The sequence below is a fragment of the Halictus rubicundus genome, chromosome 15 (assembly GCF_050948215.1).
Source record: "Halictus rubicundus isolate RS-2024b chromosome 15, iyHalRubi1_principal, whole genome shotgun sequence".
Classification (NCBI taxonomy): domain Eukaryota; kingdom Metazoa; phylum Arthropoda; class Insecta; order Hymenoptera; family Halictidae; genus Halictus; species Halictus rubicundus.
Window position 1 is genome coordinate 2,877,404 of NC_135163.1, and position 22,424 is coordinate 2,899,827.

The 22,424-nt window shown below is 43.4% G+C and overlaps 1 protein-coding gene across 2 annotated transcripts in view; it reads left to right on the plus strand.

Moving 5' to 3' along the window:
* Positions 1-22,424, plus strand: part of LOC143361382 (uncharacterized) — a 113,142-nt gene that overhangs the window by 67,881 nt on the left and 22,837 nt on the right. For both annotated transcript variants that reach the window (XM_076800726.1, XM_076800727.1), the window contains exons 3-4: positions 2,729-2,819; positions 5,654-5,777. In XM_076800726.1, coding sequence (XP_076656841.1) covers positions 2,729-2,819; positions 5,654-5,777 — 215 coding nt within the window. The remainder of the gene's footprint in view (positions 1-2,728; positions 2,820-5,653; positions 5,778-22,424) is intronic.

A 22,424-nucleotide genomic window follows, 5' to 3' on the forward strand; every position in this document is an offset into this window, starting at 1 on the left:
TATTTTCGGGGCCACCGGTCCTGCTGCCTGTCTTGCCTGCCCTGCCCAGACCAGCCTCGCTTCTCGCGGAAAATTACCATTTATTCAAAGCCCACGCATCGTGGTGCCCAAACGATTCGAAATTCAAAGAAAAGTGGCAGGGGCGAAACGCAACGAAAATCTGTTCGTTTTTTTCTGCGTGAGTCGCGCGGGAAACGCGGACGTTTCAGATGGAAATCATAGCGGAATCATAATGCTAGGAACCACGGGGGTAGATAACGATCCTCCCGATGTTTCCGCGCTGTTTGAGGCGGCTCCATCGAACCGGAAGTCGACGCACCGGCATCGGTAACGAGTTTTCTAGCTATTTTCGCCGGGATATCAAGTAGGAAATCCACTCCGCGTTGATACACCCGAAAATTGTACACCTGGGTTGCCATTTTCTGGGCTGTCATTTTCTAGCCGCCAGCTTAAACGATTAGCCGATTGATTTTTGGTCGACCACCTCGATGTCAAAGGAACGGGTTAAAAGGTATGTGAAGGAAATTAGTCTTGCGCAAAATCAAAATTGTCTGCATTGGTTGCAAGACACAGGAAACGAATAGAAATTGGTTTTCTCTCTCTAAAAGTTTAGAAACTGTCGAAATTTCGTTCACCTATTTTTATCGTAACGTGTGTTAACGTTGTATTCAATCGATTCATGAAATCATACGTTTGATCTTTGTTTAAGAGGATTTGTGGTTAATAGTCACATTGTCAGTCCGATGCTGAAATCGGTGCACAGAGATTTTACAATGAACAACGAAAATTATTAATATACTTGCCCGAATCGTGTAGCCTGAGATACTGTCGAAAAACCGGATTGTGTGACAAATCGCGAAAACTTAATATTACTGAGACATAATAAAGAATTACACGTTACAATTATAACTACATATCTTTTAACGTGATTAAATTAGTAAAGTTTATACGGAGAATCCCGTATCCGCCATTACATGTTTCATTAAAAATAGAATGAAATTCGTCGGGCTTCATTAAAGCTGCTGTTTCATTGGTCACATTGTATCCTCTGTCCGCCGTTTAATTACTATTCTACAAATTTTTTTCAAGCGCCGCGATAATTAATGAAAAGCACGGAGAAAGAAACGGAAGATAACACAAAGGAACGCTGCCGATAAACATATCGCATAGCGAAATATTTCGGAGCTGAACGAGATAATTCGAACGATGGCCGGCAGCGAGAAAAATTTGTTTAATAGGAATTAAATCGGAAGAGAGAGGGAGAGACAGAGACAGAGAGGGGGGGGGGGATTGATGAGGCAAACGCGCAATTCGTCGAGCATAATTTGCGCGGTATGTGCGCGTGGTCCCAATTCATTGGCAAGTCAGATATAATAGGTAATTTGATCCGCGAGGTGTTTGAACGGCCCCGAACAAAGCGGCGTCTGTAATTATCAATTACAGCCAGTGCTATGAAATAATGAGCTACCAGCCCGATGGAGCGTTGCCGTCCGTTAGCAACGCACGATTTTTCACGAAAGAAGATACGCCCGCGCACCCTATCCTATTATTCCTACTATGTTGGCCTTCCCGGAAATGGAACCCCGATAGAAAATGGAGGAAAAAATTCGTTCGCTAATGAAAACTGCAACGACGAACCGAGACCATTAATTTACGCTTCCGCGTTCTGTAATTATCGAAAAACCTCTACAATCCTGACAATAGTGCTTGCGACGTTCAATATAACCTTTTTTTTTGTACATCTGGCGTTCAATATGGCCACCGCAGTTGTCGTCGGTTGACTTTTTCGTTCGATTCGCCAGACACAAAGTACATCATAAATATTCGATCGTTCCCATTTGTTTATACACTGAAGTACGGAACCACCGTTACTATTTACGACGGCTAAAAAATTGTTTACACTGCGTGAAAACCGAGTGCTATGCCGGAGTCATTCATGGCCTTTCGCGGTAGTGGAGGGGATAAGCTCGAACGGTCGTCAATATGATTAGTGTAATATTTGCGTGAGTCAGAGTGACACCGGCACAGGACTCCGCTCTTCAGTAGTGGGAGGGTTAATACAATCTACAACTGATAACAATTAGTGAAAGTGAAGAATTAACCCTTTGTGGACAAGGATTTTTAAGGTACTGAGAATATGTTCCTCGGAGAACTAGTTTACGCATCAAGATCTTAAATAACGGGAAAGATTAACTATATACGTATAATTAACACTAGGTTTACGGAGCACTAAAAGTGACTATTTTACATTACTTTATAAAGATAACAAGATTGTGCTGCTCAAAGCCATTTAGCCATTTTATCATAACATATACCCAAAGAATTCCTCACAGATGTATCTGTAGAATTTTAATGATTGTAGATTAAAAATAGTAGAACCCGTCATTTTGACAGGTCCCGTAAACCAAGTGGTAAATTGCACGTTTAAAACTTCAGGAATTGAAAGTGAATACTCGCGACGACGTCAGTGTTAAAATCCTTTCTACGATTACACGAGCAATTGCACCGAGTTGCAACGTTAGAAAGATTCTCGAAATCTCGGTTCTGTTAAAAAGTAAACATTAGAGTAGCAGCACTTGAGCCTCGTTAGCTCGTCCGGGTAATTCGAGTGAGAGTCTGATTGTACGCGAATATCCTTGTTCCTCAAGAATAGCAATTCTTATTTGAAACTGAATCCTCGTGCTGCATGGCACCTGGAGAACCGCTAACGTGGGCTGCTCTGTTCCAGGAGTCGGGCACAACATAGAGTCGGGAAAGGATTTCACGGTCGACGGTCTCTCCGGTTTCAGCAAAAAGAAGAAGAAGAAGCGCCGTCATAGGTGAGTATCTCACGCGAACCTCAACCGTGAATTTATCCCGCGAACGTTACCCCATTGAGCGCCGCATACTTCTCTTTTCGAATGCACGCGGACCAAGCGCCGCCATTAACTCTCGGCTCGCGCCATTTCACTAAGATACAACGTCCGAGGCAACGCGACACGCGCCTGAACAAATTAATAAACCAGTCATCGATTACCCGTCCCGGTCCTTTCGCGGTTTCCGCTTGTCAACAATAATTCCAACTTCGAGTCGCCTCCTTTCGCGACACTTCTCACACACGCACAGACGGCTATACAGAGAGCGCAGCACGCTTTTGTCATCACCGCGGATTTCTTTGCAAAATAAAAATTGCATCGCTTGCAAGCTACAGGAGCATCACAGACATCTATATAATTCCTTGATAATTTTAATACGCTGAGAATAAGCCAATAGTAGTTTGAGATTGAAGCTTCAGAAAATAGATATTTATTTCTAGACTGCGGATTTCTATGCAAAATAAAAATTGCATCGATTGCAAGCTAAGGAGCAATATAGACATTTATACAATTCCTTGATAATTTTAATACGCTGAGAATAAGCCAATAGTAGTTTGAGATTGAAGCTTCAGAAAATAGATATTTATTTCTAGACTGCGGATTTCTATGCAAAATAAAAATTGCATCGATTGCAAGCTGAGAGCAACACAGACATTTATATAATTCCTTAATAATTTTAATACGCTGAGAATAGTAAAATAGTACTTTGAAATTCAGGCTTCAGGAAATAGATATTTATCTCTGGACTGCGAATTTCTATGCAAAATAAAAATTGCACCGATTGCAAGCTAAGGAGCAATATAGACATTTATACAATTCCTTGATAATTTTAATACGCTGAGAATAAGCCAATAGTAGTTTGAGATTGAAGCTTCAGAAAATAGATATTTATTTCTAGACTGCGGATTTCTATGCAAAATAAAAATTGCATCGATTGCAAGCTGAGAGCAACACAGACATTTATATAATTCCTTAATAATTTTAATACGCTGAGAATAGTAAAATAGTACTTTGAAATTCAGGCTTCAGGAAATAGATATTTATCTCTGGACTGCGGATTTCTATGCAAAATAAAAATTGCATCGATTGCAAGCTAAGGAGCAATATAGACATTTATACAATTCCTTGATAATTTTAATACGCTGAGAATAAGCCAATAGTAGTTTGAGATTGAAGCTTCAGAAAATAGATATTTATTTCTAGACTGCGGATTTCTATGCAAAATAAAAATTGCATCGATTGCAAGCTGAGAGCAACACAGACATTTATATAATTCCTTAATAATTTTAATACGCTGAGAATAGTAAAATAGTACTTTGAAATTCAGGCTTCAGGAAATAGATATTTATCTCTGGACTGCGAATTTCTATGCAAAATAAAAATTGCACCGATTGCAAGCTAAGGAGCAATATAGACATTTATACAATTCCTTGATAATTTTAATACGCTGAGAATAAGCCAATAGTAGTTTGAGATTGAAGCTTCAGAAAATAGATATTTATTTCTAGACTGCGTATTTTATGGGTTTATGACAAAAATGTGTAGAAAAAATATAAAGCAGTGAAGACGTTGAAAGAATTTGAAACTACTGTTATATTAATTTCAATCTATTAAGCTTGTTAGGAACAGAAATCAGTTTGTTGCAATGTGGGCTTTATTTTGCATAAAAATCCGTAGTCTGTTTATTTCTTTTCTTAATAATTTCAACATTAAACATAACGAATACAGAAAATGACTGATACCGGGAAGATTGAATTTATTTAGAGTTTGTCCGTTGTAACGAGTGATTGAATAACGAAATTTCCCATGGAAGCATCTCGGCAATTTCAATAATTGTAAGATAGAAAACCGATCGTTTGATTAGTAACAGGTTTAGTGTCTATAAGCTGAACGTAATGAAACAGTATTATTTAAATTCTTGAAATGTTTTCACCAACAAAAAGCATTAAAGAAGACACCTTTCCAAAAGAATTTGAATCATTTAAATGCGACACGGCTTTTGTCTTCTTATTAAAGACGAGCTCGACTATACCGTGTCCTTGAAACGACCTTGCATTTAAAAACGATGAGTCAATTAACGCGACACCGGTCATTTATGGATGACATTAATCTTTTACCGGGATCAAAAATTCAGAATGCAAAAGGATTGAAGTAGAACGTCAACTATAATAAATTTTAACTTTCCAGTTTCGGTTTTGTTAATTATTCGAATTTCGCGAGAATTTTCCAGGTTGATGTTCAGCGCTTCAAGATTATCGAGGAAGAGAATTCAATGTGTGTCTATAAAGATTATTAAGATGACAGTCACGTGCTACACCCTGTATGTCATTTCATACTTTTCATCGTGTAATCGACGAGTCGGCTGGCAACGAGTTTTCCAGCTATTTTGAAGTGACAGACAATCCGAAAGCAATCACACCGTCCGCCAATAATTGCGTGCTAGACGGATCAAGGTCGGCTCGAATGATCGTTGAAAAATATAATTATCGCTTGGAATCGATTTGATCGGGTGTTTCGATAAGAAATGTCAACGATTCGGACAAAGGAGTACAATTACCAATTTAAACCCGCACAAAATTGCCGAATATTTCCGTTAGTGTTGATTTAATCGAAGGCTAGCAAAAATGATGATTTCGTTAGCGTTAAACCGCATATTAACTCCAGATATCTGTAAATTATTTGCGGGTGTATCGAACACTTTCCAGTCGAGTTTTTGTCGGTTCAGCTACGAGTGTATGCTAGGTTTAAGGGAAAAACTGTAATGGCATATAACTAGGTTCATACGGTTGTTGCTCCAGGACGATCTTCACGTCGCAACAGCTGGAGGAGCTGGAGGCTGCGTTCAAAGAGGCCCATTATCCTGACGTCTATGCTCGCGAGATGCTCAGTCTCCGAACCGATCTGCCCGAAGACAGGATACAGGTGAGCGAAAATCAAAAGACCTATGAAACCCGACCTCGCGACCTACGAATCAGAGAGGCCCGATACCCACCAACCACCACCACCACCATCACCTTGTGAAATTCGCAACTCAGAGGTATCGTGTTTCCACGCTCACGAACCCCCGTGAACCGATCGAACCAGTCAAAGGATACTTTCTTCCTTTTCCTTCCATCCATTCGTTCAATCGGCCTCTGCAACTTATTAGTCTAGTCGGCGCGGCGGTCAGAAGCATTTATTCAAAGGTGATGTAACGTTCATAACAAACATAAAGACTCGAAAGAAAAAGTAATCGCAACATTAAGGATTTCATTCCAGATGTCCAACGATTCGTGAAAATAACGATCGGCACGTTTCAATTAGTAAATTCGATGTCGAACTTTCTCGTTCCGTGTTTCAATATTTTTGTTGTTCGATCAGAAGGCTTTAATGATATTCCCGTTTTCATATCGCGTTGTAATAGTTACAGTCGGTTACTTGGGGTCAAGTTTGATTTGATTATTCGAAGGATTGGTAGATTAAACATTTTCGCGGTGCTCATGCTACTTGCATATTTATCTGAAGCTACACGAATTATTCGCAATTTATTTCTGTAACTGTTATTGTACGATCAACGTGATGAGAAATTTAAGTATAGGAAATGTGTACTGCAAGTACACGTGTAATGGCACTAATTGTAATATTAACACTAAATCAACTGGTCACTAGAGCGACTGTCGCCTTAGAGAAAATTGACTTTCTGTATAAATTTTTTACTAGAATATATACTGAAATAACGTTTATTCAGTTATTTCCAACGATGCCGCCCTTTATAACTTCGACAAATATAAAATAAAAAACCAATCATTTGATCGTGGTAGATTTAACCCCTAAGCGAACTCAAATGTATGCCAACAATTATTTAATGTGTAATTGTTAATAATATAACTATCTGTGGATTTAGGCAAAATTTGACTATCTCGCTACGTCTCTGTTTGATATTTCGACAGAAGTGAATATTAAATACAAATTTAATAGTAAATATAATTTTTATTAGATCATTGCTTTTTAAAGTAGGGGAGACTGTGACATTTACAACAAAAATTTGCACGCTAAAAATATTACCTAGCTATCTAACATTATTTAACCACGGTATTTTCGACTTGAACTTTGAGTTATTAATAAAAAAATGGCGACCGGAGAAAGCGTTACAACCGTACCTTACCTCGGGTCGCGGTTGTAACCCGACATAGGGTCGATAGCAACACAATACTGGTTTCGAATTAAACTATTGATTAAACTGAATACCAGTAAATAATAAAAAATGTCACTTTAGGGTATTTGAAAGTCGTTTTCATCCTATATTATTAAAATAACAATGTTGGAACGGTAGGTTAGCACAGTATATCCAAAATTTCCGATAATAGCGGTGGTAGATTTTGAATTATTTATAATGTTACTGCCCGTTGTTACTATCGACCCCGGTCTCCCCTCCATTTTGAAGGTCCACTTAGGGGTTAATGGCGAAGAACCGATTACATTTTCCTTCCAACGATTTTACGCGAAAGTTGGCTTTGAAAATCGGTTCGAAAGCTCTGAAAAGTTGTGGAAACGCGGAAACTGAGTATACTATAGTTGGTAAAACCAGGAACCGATCGGGGTGGGTAGGTTGAAAGGCTCGAATAGCGGCAGAACGGGCGCAATTGAAAGTTCTCGTACGATTTAACGGCGCGGCGGTTTCGCTATTTATGATGAAAATATAGATTGAAGAATGGCGGGTAGAGTGGCACGCAATCGCGGAGCTCTTGGCAGTTTGTTAAATTCATTTCCCGGGGAATCGTAATGGCGGAGGGGCGGATCGTGAAGTAGACACGATTAAATGGGTCCATTTTCCGCGGTGAATCGCATCGCGCGCGTTCGAAAGTGCTTGTTTCGAATGACGGCGCAGTGTTCGCTTATTAAGCCGGCCTCGACAATGCGATTTCTTCCGCGTCGGGTCGCCGGCCGCGGCCGCGCGAAAATTCCGAAGGAGGATGCATAATGCGAAAAAAGAAAAAAAAAATAGGAAAAAAGGAAAAAAAGGCCGGACTCATTTCCCGCCGCGTTGAAGCCTTTGTTCGCGCCCGGGGAATAGTTGGCGGACATTTTGCGAGCCTCGGAACGCATAATTCGCTATTAAACCCGCAATCCGCCGTCCTTCTCCCCCACCCCTCACCCCTCTTCGGTCTCCCGGTAATTTTGCGCGTTAACGAGAATTAACAACGTTACACGCTCTTTTCACGACGATCGCCCGGGCGCTCGCTCGCGAGCAAGCGCGCGCGCCCGCGCGGCTACATAAATCCACCGGAAATATAAAGCTTCGATATATTCCGGCGCAATTAAAGCGCCCGTTGTTCCGTCGCCGATAACGCCGGTTCTAAAATTATATTAACGAGGATGCTTTTTGCAAACAGATTTAACGCCCGCCGGTTCGTCAAACGGAATTATTATCAATTAGCGAGCGGACGGTTCTGGTTACGTTTCCCCGGAATTATGCGGCAATACAATGAATTATTTTCCGGCGCGCCGACCCTTTCGTTTCCGTATAATATTATGATCCGACGACCGGGAAGTACGTTATAATGATTTCGCGACGTTCGGCGCGTTTTGTTTCGGCCTGCGAAATCTAGTCACCGGCGTGATCAAACGATCTTCGAAATCCGCGCGAGATTGCCTTGCAGAAACTGTCGGTTCGCTTCGAGGAAGGCTCACCGACCTTGGGGGAATGAGCTCGCCTGATTTTTCTCGGATGGCTCCGGTAAGGCAGACGCGAGAGGATCCAACGAACCGCTAGCCATTTTAATCGAGGCTCGCTCGATCCCGTGGCGATATCGCGCAGAATTATCGGCATCGTTGTGCAAAGCGACGAAAGAACAGTCGCAAATGAAAGGGGGTAGGGAGTAGGGGTACCGTCGGTGGCACGTTGTCGGGGGTGGAGAGTGGCAGGACCAAAAGGCGCGACCATAAAAGGGAGAATTTTCCTGGCTGACGGTTAGTTACCGCGAACCGGTGGAGTACTAGCCTGAGATAGGTTTCCGCATGGCGGACCCGGGACAAGCTTCCCTCTCACCCCCGCCCCCTTCATCCCCGTCCCTTTTCCTCTCATCGCGATTCACCCTTCAACCCCCGCCCGGAGGCCTCGTTCTCTCTCTCTCTCTCTCTCTCTCTCTCTCTCTTTCTGTCTCTCTCTCCTTCTCTCTCCTTCCGGGTTTCACGCCTGTATGTCGTTCGAACGACATGTGTGCGGGTCCGTGCTCGCATATTGAGATCGTCTGCGGAGAAAAATCGCTAGTAGACGCGCGGAATAACAGGGTAGATAGATGGATTAATTCGTCGCGCGTGTGTTGGAAGTTCGTTTCGGATGTAAAATAGAAAATTTGGGTCGATAGTGACTCGGGAAGGGCGGTTTGAGCGATTGCGGAGGATGCGGCCGAGTGAGAGCAGAGAAATTGAAAAAGGGGGGGGGGTGGATTTACTAATTCTGACCATTCGGCGGATCCTTTTTGCGAACTCCCGTTTTCATTGTGTTACTTCATTGATCGCAGAACTGTGGACAAATTCGTTTCGGTTCGCTTGGCAATTTTTCCGTTTGCGATCTAAATCCCTTGTCTGGCTACAAGAGAAATATTTTTCTTAGAAACATTTAGTTAGATAAGAATATGAAGATACGAAGAGATTGTGGGCGAAAGGTGGAGTAGATGAAAGATACAACCTTGACAGAATCAGACTGTACAATTAGGAATATACGGGGGGATCCGTTAGGAAATAATTAGGAGCACCAGGATGAAAACTAGCACAGGGTGGTCCAAAAGTCCCTGGTCCACTCAATCTTCGAGTTTCGTTATGAAAAAGTAAATATTAGATCTTAGCAGATAACAGGATTCCATTTTATTCCATTTGAAAATCGTATAGAAAGTTTCGGGCCATTCTGTACGAAACCTTTCCCCTCCATCAGCACAACTTTCAAACATAAAATATTGATCGCTTCAAACAATACGAAATGGACCCTGAAGGATACCAAACAATTACAAATTTATGACCTTCCGTGTTACACGCAATCGAACGGAACAATCGAAATATCTTGTCCCGATCTAGGGACAACATCGAAACGGAAAAATTCGGATGAACCCCTAATCGATGCGCGAAGGCCGGCACGCGAGGTTGCCCGCGCGCACTGAAGCAGCCGTGCGTGTACATGAATGACCACCTCGCTCCCACACACACACACACACACACACAAGCCGCTGATTATATTTTGATATAATTCGAGGGTGGTGAAAGGGGTTTGCAGGGTGGTAGTGGGCCGCCGAAGCAAAGGTGGTAAAGGAACCGCTAGAGGAAGCGACACCAGGGGTGGCGAAGAAACGCCGGGGATGAAAGGGACGAAGACCGACCGGTCGGTTAGGTGGAGGAACGCGGCGCGAGAGGAAAAAAGACAGAGTGCTGGTAAGAGCGAGGGAGGTTGAAAGGGCGGGAGGAAGGGAGGTAGAGAAAGAGAGAAATGTACGAAAGAGGGACCGTATGGTGGAAGGGGTAAGGACGTACGGTTGAGTCGCGCTTCACGGGGTTGTTGAAGGTTCGTGGCTGAAGCGTAGATACAGGCGCGTACACACGGCGATATAGAGGGAGAAAGAGAGAGCGAGAGGGAGAGAGAGAGAGAGAAGGATAGGGTGATAGAGGGAGTGAGAGAGAGGTAGAGGAAGGGAGATTGAGAGAGTGTAGCGGCGGCGTGAAACGACAAAGCGGCCATTGCAGGATGGGTGCGGTCCCGCGGGCCAATCAGAGAGACGAGTCGCGGACCGGTCGGCCAATCAGGCCGCGCCTTCCACCCGTCTTTTGTTTCTAAATTTGCGCGCGCGGCGGGGACACAATATAACGAGCGCGGGACGAAAAGAGGGGTTGGTAATCGTTAACGGTGATATTTTTGTGTGGGAGTGCCGGCTTTCTTCGTCTTTTCTCTACCTCTTCTTTCAACTCCCACTCCCCTCGACTCTCACGCCTTCCTCTTCCTCCACCGTCCCCTTCGCCCCTCTCCTCCCCTCTCCCTTCACCCCTCCTCCTTCGCCTCCACCTCTTCCACATCCCTCCACCACTCCTTCACCCTTCTTCCACGTCTCTGTCCGATTCGTTGCGGCGTGAATCTCCTTCCGCTTCTCGATCTAGCCGCTGCCACCCTCGACCCCTCCCTCCGTCTCACCGTGGAACTCTCTTCGTTCTTGCTCGGTTCCTGCCTGCCTGCCTGCCTGCCTTCGCCCCCGAGGGCTCCGTCGATCCACCCCCTATTTCTTTCCTAATTTCTTTGTAGCTTCTTTCTACCGTTTGTTCCACGCGCTTTTTCCATTGTTTTGTTTGCCGTGTGCGCGCACGCCCACGCAACGTACTCCCACAGCCATCAAGGACGACGCGGGACAGTCTTCATATCGATTAGGGGCATTTTCGTTCGAGGCGGTCGATGCGCTCCCCGAGCGCAGCCACGATTATCGGCCGGCCGTCTTCGAGATCCGCCTAGTTGCGATCAGAGATTATGCACGGAACCGATTCCACAACTTCTGATTCTACCGGAGACATCAGCCGCGGTCTTCGGATTCGCGTAATTTTGGAAATTTTCAGTTTTTTATCTTACTCCTTCTTCGCCGCAGCTTTATTTCTGCTCGTTAACTTTCACGAACGAACTCTATGTTTCGTTACCCCCGGCAGTGAACGGCTTTTAAAGCGTTACGACCGAGCTTCGTTAACGTTGAAAATCAATTCTCGAATCCGCTTTGCGCCGGGGTGAGCAAAAGACGACCTCAAATTTCTACTCGTCTCTGCGAGAATCGCGAAGGACCTTTGTGCTTGACAACTTTGTTCGCATTAGCCATTCTACTTCCGAAGAATTTGGAGAATCCATCGTGTTGAAATACGCCTTTGGAAAAATCTGTAGCCGAGAAATCACAACTTGCAAATCTCGTAGAGAGTCCAATGGAAAAACTTGAATACACATTTCGGAATGCTCAGGTGGTTGTGATCCAGTCTGAAATGTATTTATTATCCAAATCAGTAAAAGCTTTGTTGGTAGCTCGCATCAAATAGCACGTTACGAAACAATCATGATGAAGAAGAATTGAAAAGGATGAAATAAAAATTCACAGTAAAATTATTTTCGAACGCAGTCGAATCCTGAGGTGATTCGAAGTAACTTTTTCCTTTACGAAAATCTTTCCCGCGGCTCTGTTAAGGAGTTATTAACTAGAAACACAGACCAATCGGAGCACAGGTTCCGCTGAGCGCGGCGTTGGCATTGGCCGAGCCGAAATCCGTCCGCAGTAGCCGCGCTCTGATTGGTCCGTATTTTTCCTTAATAACTCCTTAACAAACCCACGCAGAAAATTTTTGCAAAGGAAAAAGTTATTTGAAATGACCTCAGGAATCACCCCTCTCAAGGAAGTACAATATTTCTGGTTCACCCTTTGCGTAGCTTCTAAATTTCTCAATAAGTTACAAGATTATTTAACACTAGAACTACCGAACCAGTCAAAATGACTGTTGGATGATTTCTTCTTTCACGATTACTGAAACTATGCAAACGTTTTCACGAGAAATTGTTTAACATATCTCTTCTTTGGTGTACAAGTTACCATAAAAATCGTATGAAACCTGAGCAAATTCAATCTTGCTGTTACTATAAAGGGATAAGTCTAAGTCGCGTTTAGGGCTCGGTAGTTCTACTGTTAATTTCCCGCGCTAACGAAGCTTTCGAAGGACATTGACAGCTGCCAAGCGGCGTCTTCGAACCGTATCGAGCCAAAAGCAGCGTTGAAATTTCGAAACGGAAGACCGGAAAGGTCCGTTTCCGCCATCGAACGGAATTGCCGCCGCCAGTCGACCGGATTGACAGTGGCCGCTGTCAAGCGTTGCGTGAAGCGTTATTACTCGATCGAATGAATTAATTAGTTATGCTCGTTGACCTCGCCGCGCGCCGTGTCACCGTGGACAACGCGTTATTTTTTTTTTTTAACCATGGTCGCAGGATCGAATCGGCGTGCACCCACACAAGACGCGTTCGAAAGGCCTCCACGCATAGGCGGCTCTGTTCGAGCAAGGAGAATCCGAATGGAACGTCGCCTTTGACGAGGTGCTCGTTGATTTCTGGTATTAAGAAGCTTTCTCATCTCGAGGGGGACAAAGGCATAGACGTTGAAAAGAGTCCGCGGCAGGGAAAGCAGAAAAAAAAGCGACTTCTTCCAAGAGTAGACAGGACACAAAGAATATTTTTCTTCGAGTCTCCCGACGAAATGAGAAACTTCCGAATGTCGTGTGCGCAAAGGCAGAAGAGGATACTCCTATGGCATTCATTCCTGTAACAATGCTCACGCTCTCGAGATATCCAGAGATTAGAATCTAAGATACTCCTTCAATTTTTCGATTGTTGGACCGTCCGACAGCGGGATGTTGATACTGACGCTGCAACAATCGCCTGCAATTTCTATAAAGCCCTGTGTGACGGAGGAGTATATCCGTTTGTATCACGAGAAACATAATTTATTAGGTTTTCGTAGACTCCTATCAATCCTCGGTAACTCTCTAGAAAAGGAAACTCCTCTCTGAGTTTGACGACCTTGAGGTATGTCGTCAGGGATGTGATTCTGAACAACTTTTCTCTATGTGTGCACGTGTTACCGTCGCTCGGTCATAGTTTTCGAGATAATTGCAAATAACTACGGATACCCACTTGCTCTAAGTGCCTACACCTCTTCCAAAAAAACCTAACCAAAATTCCTAGGTATTGAACTATTTTTAGAAATGTGGACACCCTTTTCTAGATTGTTACCTTACGGAGGGTTAGGTTTGTGCTCAAATGAATTTTGGTTCGATCATATTTCTAGGGGAGGGGTTGTAGGGGAAGGGGTGGAGCCCCTCATATTTAAATTTTATCAAAATCGGGAAGGTGTACCGTTTCGTAAATAATTATCCAATCTTCTAAGATCTCCGATAGTCCCATTCGATAGTAATTGCACTCGATAATTTGTTTGTAATTTTTGAGCCGAAGAAAGTTAGTGGCGGTCGGGTTCAAATTAATTTCGAAATCGTCTCGGTCAAATCGAGGCGTCGATTATTCTCTCGATTTAGTCTTTCTCGCCATACGTTTTCCGAGGCTTTACACGTTACACGTCCAGGGGTGACAACGCGAAGAAAGAAAAGCTCGGAACACCCCTGCGGCGAAGTTAATCGAAATGTCTTCGGCAGACCCCGGTCTGGTTGCTCGCGTAATTGTGCATACGATTCGCGCGTGCGACAATATAATTGCGCTTCCCCGCAACCGATTCTATCCGCGGGCTCCGACATTTTTCTCGGCGAAACGATTAGGCACAGGGCGCATCCTCTCTCCAAAAAACGAGTGAAGTTTCGCGTTACTCTTACAGCTCCGTTTTTCCCAGATTTTCAATCGCAATAAAAAATTCGCGGGATCGTTCCACAAAATCCATGGTACACGATACGCTTTGTAAATTAGGCACAAGTTCTCCTTAAACAAATCTTGTTATATTACGGAAATGTTGAAACTTTCGCAGAAGTTTTTCAGGGTCTCGGGACACCTACATTCGTCAGAAATATGTAGTAGAAAATTTCAATTGACATACCCGGAGCTATCTACACAGTGTACAAATGAATAAATCGGTAGAACCACCAATAAATAAATAATAATAAATTGGTTATAACGAATGAATGAATCGTTTGAAAGATTCGATAGATAATGTTGCTGAAGGTCCTAGTGATTATGAAAGCAGTCTAAAAATTGCGAACAGATCTTTTGTACTAAACATACAGAAGCGAAGAATTATATATCCATTATTATTATTATTTCTTTATCAAATTAATGTCTATTTATCGTTTACCAAAAATGATAAATATACCGAGGACTTTCATGCGAAATAAAAATGGATGCCAGTTAAGAATTTCTCTCGTTCTTTAATAACATTCAAAGGTTGAAAGTAAGTCATCGACGGACTCCAAAATAGTGTTTGTACTGTTCCTAATTACAGCTACTCATTTTCGTCACGAATGTATAAAATCCAGAATGAGGTGTAGGTAGAGCTTCGTCTAAAAATTGTTCGTTTTAATGTAATATCGTCAATTACTGCGTGTACCTGTGATTCGGATCCCCCCGCCGCATTTTGTCCAGACATAGAAAATAGTGTTCCGCTTGCAACAAATATTAGGGGATGATATTTTCCGAGTATTCGCACGCGTTCCGCGCGGGGGATGTCTTTTCGCGAACTTTCGGGGGAGCTGATTCTTCCAGGGCCGACTATTTCATCTTTCCGACAGGATCCGGGGGTTTCATGGTGAAAGAGGCTCGTCGTGTCGCAAAAGGAGGAAGGTTGATTCCCGAACCCACCCTCTATAGGAAACAGCAAAGACCGATCGACTTGACTACTCGTTATCCCGATCGCTCTCATACTCGCGAAATGAGGCTGCGTCTGATTGGCGCGCGGAGTCGCTCACAAACGGACGTAATTTCGGCGGCCGGAGGGTTACGGCTTCTTAGGCGAGGGGGTGGGGGTGGGGGGTGCGAAAATTACAGGCTGCCCCGCCACACGTCCTTTTTACCGGGATCGATATGTACACGCCGAAGGGGGTCCCACCTAGCGAAGTGTTTTGGACAAAATGACACCACGAATCACTGTTCAATTACTGTTTAATTTTCGCGGCGGCGCCCGGCGTCGGCGTCGGCGTCGGTAGTCGCGCGTGCAGGACGCTTTAATAAATCGTCGACTGTGTGTTCTGGGCGGACGTCGCCATCCTGCCAGCGTGCGTCCCTCCAGCTGCGATTCCTCACGCTAATCCTGCGAGGAACGCTACGATTTTAATTCGGTAATACGCGGCCTGGATTTATCGAACGTCGACCGTGCCTTTTGTCGCTTGATTTGCGAGGGAATCGCGCGTTCACTGTTACACTGTGTGTCAACGTCGAGCACCCGAGCCCCCGTAGGGGTTGCTTTGCATGCCACAGCTTCGGACAAATTAATCTTGCTATTTTGCATTGTCAACGACGCAGCAGCGGATCGCGAATCGATTACGAGTGCGAATTTAAGTGTCACAGAGACGGAGAATTATAGGATCGTAGGAAAATTAATATTAGGAACCGTTACTTACTGATTTAAACCACTGTGTGCAGTGATATGTGTCGGCTAGAAGATAGTATTCTTTGATACCGAACGGGGTAGTGGGGATAGTTCTAGGACTTTTATCGGCTAGATATTTGGGACATATATCGAGTAAAGATTACACTTTTTCTTCTTTAGATCGTTCAGCAAGAGCTGGAACTTCTTAAGAGAATTTTTAACAAGATTACACCATAGGGTTCTACATAAAGCAGCTTTAATTTCTTTTCCCATTTTAGCACGAAGAAGATACTTGCAAAACGAATTCAGGGGCGCGAAAGTAGAGAATTTACTCTTAAAAAAGAGTGCAGATAGAATATATTAAGATTGTTTTCCACGATGTTACGCGAGTTCGAAGATCGACAGCTTTTTCCGTTATGACTCGGTGTTCCTTTAACCCTGCATTATGGGATGTGTGAAAACAATTCTTGTTAATCTTGTTACTCTCATTGCTTAACAATTAACGGTCATAAAATGTCTCGAATAATTTCCAAGAATTTGAAAAGCGAGCCGCCTCGTACTCCACACGTTAAATAATTCTCAAACGAGCAGTTAGCACGAGTGGTTGCTTGTTCTATCCTCTGCGTTAAACCTTTGGACTTGTGCACTGCAAATCCTTGCACGTAACTATTTTGTAGATACAAGGACTGCTATTACCATGCAAAAATAACAGGGTCGCAAACGAATAAAGTTATTCGACGATTTCTCACGGTAACATCTTTGCAGGTTCGATCTAACAGTAAGATCCAAGATCCGCATTAATTTGCTGTCACTGAATGGACGGTATTGAATGATTTCGTGCGCGAGAATGAAGCTCCTCGATCCGGTCGCGATTCACGGACAGCAAATGGCATAGGACGCTAAGCGAGCGCTAGTTGAAGGAAAAGGAATCATCCTCGTGCATCGGACAGACGTTTCCCGGTTGAAGCTATCCGGGTAATGAGGGCCGAGACTCCCACGGGCTCGTCCGAAAAAACAACACGCGTATCCGAGCGGTAAGCAGCCCATTAGCGAAGAATTTTAACGTGGCTCACACAATCGTTGCGTGTGAGAGAAAGAGAGAGAGAGAGAGAGAGAAGAGGAGGGATGATGGAAAGCCAGCCGGCTGGCTGTAGCCCGCAAGAGAAAAAATTTGACTTCAAGTAGCGACGAACGGCTAGCGAGACGCAAGTCATCCACCGGAGGTCTCTTGAGGGTTCTCAGCTCGGACGCTTCCACCTATGTTCCATGACAAAGGTTCCACTGAAGGAAGCCCCCTTCCTGACAACAGGGCCCCATTGTCAGTCCCCGTTTCAGCCCAGGCGCCAATGAGGATTCGTTAGAACGAGCTGCCAGGTAGGAGACGCGCGAGCCGACTCGTGTCTTCGACATTTTCATCGGTGATCGTGCACGATCATCGCTCGATCCCTCGATAGCTACGCTCGAAAAGCGGGCCTCAGTTATTGGGTCCAATCACTGAACCTGCGATTCGAATTTCGTCCAGCTACAGCGCCGTTCGAACTCGCCTGAACGCGGCATTGTTCGAGACTTTCGCGGGTGGCCACGTTCTTAAGCTGTGTCCACACGGAAGCAAGAACGAGCAACTTTCAAGTGGTGTGTACTTGAAGAAAGAGTTGCAGATTGTACCGAATAACATCTACATCTAGAAAGGATCGCTGGATGTTGTTTCGGTGTGGACATAGCTTTACATCGGCAACGTACTGAATACAGGGATTTCTCTATATATGTCGCCAAGGCCTGGATGATAAACGTCGCGGAGTTGTCTACACTACCGCGAAATGTACCCTGTGAGGGGCCACGAAGCTCGAGAGACCTCGGACGCCGAAGAGTGTAAATACATTCGTCCTACATTTTATTAGTCAAAATCACAGATGCTGTCGACGAGATCCTACTATTCTTTGTATTATGTTATACTCTTCGGCGACCGAGGTCTCTCGAGCTTCTTGGCCCCTCACAGGGTATGCCCCGCGGCAGTGGGGATAATGCCGCGACGTTTATCATCCAGGCCTTGGCGACATATATAGAGAAATCACTGTACATTGACCAAGAGTTATTCGTTGATGAAGAGGTGCCGATGCTCGGTTCGGTGTACTCTAAATATTATAAAATACTATGTGCAAATGGTTAATGATTATTAGACTGCGGATCTTTATGCATTTATGGTTTATGGGAATTTTCAAAAAAATGCTAGAATCTAAAATTCGATAGAATTTAGTATGATTTTGATTTGCTTCGAATCTACAAAGGCCATTCCCATTCCAAATAGGATTCTATTTCATCCGACATTCTTAAAATTTGTCTGCAAAAATTGGAAATTGCACAAACCTAATAGCGATTATGGACGTCGCTCCCAGAGAAAAGAAACTGGATCGCTTAGACTGGTTTGGGGACTCGCCAGATTTGGATACAATTCAGAATTGATGGGGGTATAAAATACCGTTGCATTTTATAGTTGTAAGTCCAGTTTCATTGATGAAGTACTAGATCGCAGTGTTATTATGTATGTACACACATGCGCACACGTCTAAATTTGTAATATTCCGAGTTGAATGACAAAGTCCGACATAAAACAGTTTACAGCGGGAGCTGCAAAGTCCGCAATGAGACTTTGACACGTTCGTTATCACCGGACGTATCTTCATGCAAAATAAGAATTGTCCGCATCAATGGCAAGAAAAAAGAATTAAGCTCTTTTATCTTTATTCGTTTTACTACATTGGAATTGCACTCGCAATCTCACAGCCAGTTTAAAGTTCGCAAAATTAATTTCTGGTTGTTTAAAGCCGCAGTGCACAGCATAATATTCGTAGAATCCTTCGTTCTCCTCCCAAATTGTTCCAATATTTCATAAACGGTATTATATACATAAAAGTATCCGATACTTATCTCAAAAAAATATTAGATCGATACTTTCGCGGCCTAGTGTCCATAGATTTGTTTATAGATTTACACGCGCATCGTGAAGCCCGTGTAAATAATTTGAAAAATGCGGAACATTCTCCGGGCGAGAAGTGTTCCATCGCGTTAACAAATGAAGTTTTTCTCGGGGCCCGTTATGATACGAAGAAAACGTTTCGCGCGTGAAAAATGCTGCGAGAACTGTAAGTGCATAAATGCTGTGCAGGCTCTCGCGCGGTCGTTCATTAATACATGAGGAAGAACAACCTCGCTGCGCCCAACAAAATGGCGTTCCTTTCGAGAATTTCCGAGGAGGGACGCCGCCCCGCGCCGCGCCGCGCCGCGCCGGCAGCCGAGCGTGTAAAAGCATCGCTCGTAAAACAGAATAAGAGGCTCGTTTCGAACTCGATATCGCCTCGACAAAGATACTCGATTCCTCGATTACTTTTTTCGTCGAACGTTCCCCGTCGAACGGAGAAAAATAGTCTGGTTGTTGCTACTGAATTATATGGAAGATTCCGCCGGTTGTAAACGGAAGATCCTCTTTCTTACGACCGCGAAGACGAATGCGCAGGCTGTCAGCGTGCCAGATGGGGAACAAAGATGACTTCGACGTTGCAACTTTCGAAAGATTTTCACGGAATCCTGCCGGACATATTCGTGCCCTAGACGGGGTGCCAACTGGTCGGACTGGAAGTTATTTATTTGTTGATCCTGTCACAGCTGACTTCTGATTTTCTATTTTGTTATTGAAATGGTGAAGGTAACTCCGTTTCTATTTTATTACTGACATTGTAAGGATAATTCCACGAGCAAATGCACATTCGAACGGATGTTCTGTTAAAACTGTGGAGCACCTAAGTACATCTCCTCATTTTTAAAAGTTAGTATACAGTGCTCTAGTACAATGCGATAAGAAAAAGCTGTTTAGAAAGAGTGTCTACTAACTGTACAAAGAATTGTCTAAAAAGATTGTAGACTTTATGGCGGATAACGTTTTCTAAATTGCTGTCAAATGTTTGCAATGTACGAGCAAAAATTCTTCACCAAAAATAGAAGATTCTGTACGCATAAATGATATTTTAAAAATTGATCGTCTTAATCCTCCGTCGGCAAGAGTCTGGGTCTATTTTGACCCGAAGTATCAAAATCGTTTAACACTAGATTTACGGGACCCGTCAAAATGACGGATTCTAATATTTTTAATTCACGAATATTGAGATTGCAAACATGGATCCATGAGGAATTATTTAACAAATTGATTTCTCTAGGTATATATTATTAAAAAAAAATGGCTACAGATTTTGATAGATATATTCATGTTAGTTTTATAAGGAAATGTAAAATAGTAATTTTTACTGCTCCGTAAATCTGGTGTTAATTCGATTAATTATTCAGTTTCCGGTGACGTAGAAAGTCCTGACGTGTCTACAACAAGCACCTCCAAAAATTTATTTTAAAAATTTTATAAACAGAGCAGTCTGGCCGCAGAGACTGCGGATCTTTCTGCAAAATAAAATTTTTTTGCCTGAATTGCAACGAACTGAAGTGAAATAGAAATTTATTTTCTTTCGTATGTTTAGCAGATTGAAAATAATATTATAGTGTGTTTAAATTTTTGTCATAAATGCATAAGATCCGCAGTCCAATTATTATAGTTGCGAGAATGATCCGCCGTTGGAGGTTCAGTGTGAACACGTCGATTCGTAGAAGTGGCTGCAACAATTCGCTCAGCCACGGTGCATTCTCGTTTCCCATAAACGCACAAACGTCCACAATCCAACGAAATCTCGGCAGCAAATGATAATAAGAGCCCGCGTAAACGTTACTTATCCTGCTCGTCGGATGGCGACAGATTCGTCCGGTATTTAGACCGATTACGGTATCAAAAGGTGTCTGAGAATCACAAAAGATCATCGGGAGCGTTGGCGGGGCCGATGTCTTCGGGCGACACTCGTGTCGTCCGCGCGGACAAGCAGAAAATTAAGCATTCGTGCTTCAAGATGGAAAGTAATCGGCGAAATGAAGCATAATCCCCGGGCGGCATTACGAATTTTCATTTTTAATTCTCTCGTTTCCGCGCGTGCAATTCGCGCTGTCGCGGGAGTGGCGCATTAACCAGGCGAGAAGAACAAAACCTTCCCCCTCCCCCCTACCTCTCGACCGCTACCAAAATGGCCCGCGACAATAGCGAAGAAGACGTCGGCGCACGCACAGTCGAACCGAACGCTTATTTCCTTGGACAACCAAAAGATGCTTCGTTTAACACTACTCTTACGGGGCACTGAATATGCCCATATTACTTTATGAAAATAACGAAAATTTATCTATCCAGATCTTTAGCCATTTTACAATATATACCCAAACAGATAAATTTGTGGAATAATTTCTCGTTCGTGCATCTTCACGATAATTGTGAATTAAGAATACTAGAACCCGTAATTCTGACGGGTCCCGTGAACTTATTGTTAAGGGTTTATTCCGGATTTTCATAAAAATATCTATTATTTCTTTTCGTACGTTTTCTTTAAGTACATTTTTCAGATCAGTCAACTTTAATACACCTTTCTTAATGAGACTTTCTTTCTGTCAACTTGTTTAAAAGTTGTCTGTTTGTTTCAAGTAAAAAGACGGGTATCCACGGGCAACCGTTGACCCATGATTTCCAAAATATACTCTATAGAAAAATATGTATAACTCGTATAGTTTTGAGTATTATTACTCTGAAAAAATCACACGTATACTGCAAATATGAATAAATGTATCTGTAAAATACCGGTGGAAAGGGTTAAATAGTTTTTCTGAAACAAAATTCCTAAAAATTCGTGCAAGAACGTACTCCGAGAACCGAAACAGCTCCTTGAGAAAGATACCATTAAATGCAAAAATAATATAGGTAGAAAATTCTCTACTATCCATCGAGTCTATAAAATCAAAATCGACGAGCACAATTGGCTGGTATTTCGAAAATCGGAAAGTAACTTATTCTAGGATTATTTTTCACGTGATTTCAATGTACGGTTGGGCCCGCGAAGCCTGTGAAATCTACACCTATAATCCCTTGGACAACAAAAAGATATTGAAAAGTAACACAGTGAGTCGTACATTGAAATCGCGTGAAAAATAATATCGGAAGAAAATTGTTCATCATCGATCGGATCGCTGAAAACTAATGTAACAATTTTTCGGTGAAATCGAAATCGACGGAGACAATTGGCACCGTCCAGTTGTCCTCGTAGCACGTTCCATTGTGGCGTCCGCGTCGGTTGGTCGACGCCGAGGTTGAACTGCATCTCGGGATCCATCGTGTTCGCACAGAATGAAATCAGTGGATGCGAGCGAGGGTCCTGGACCGGTCGTTTCGAGCGATGAACAGGAAGAAAGGGAGGAGTGCTGAAAGTTTGGCTCGTTTCGAGGATATAATCTACCCGCGCCGCGCCGAGAAGAAAGTAACGAGGAATCGAGTTACGCTCGCGGCCCCCAACCCTGCAACCCCGTGCCGCCCCCAACCACCCGGAGCCTCTTCAACCCTCTTCCGCTCGACTTCGATCTCTCCTTGAGGCTCTCCGTC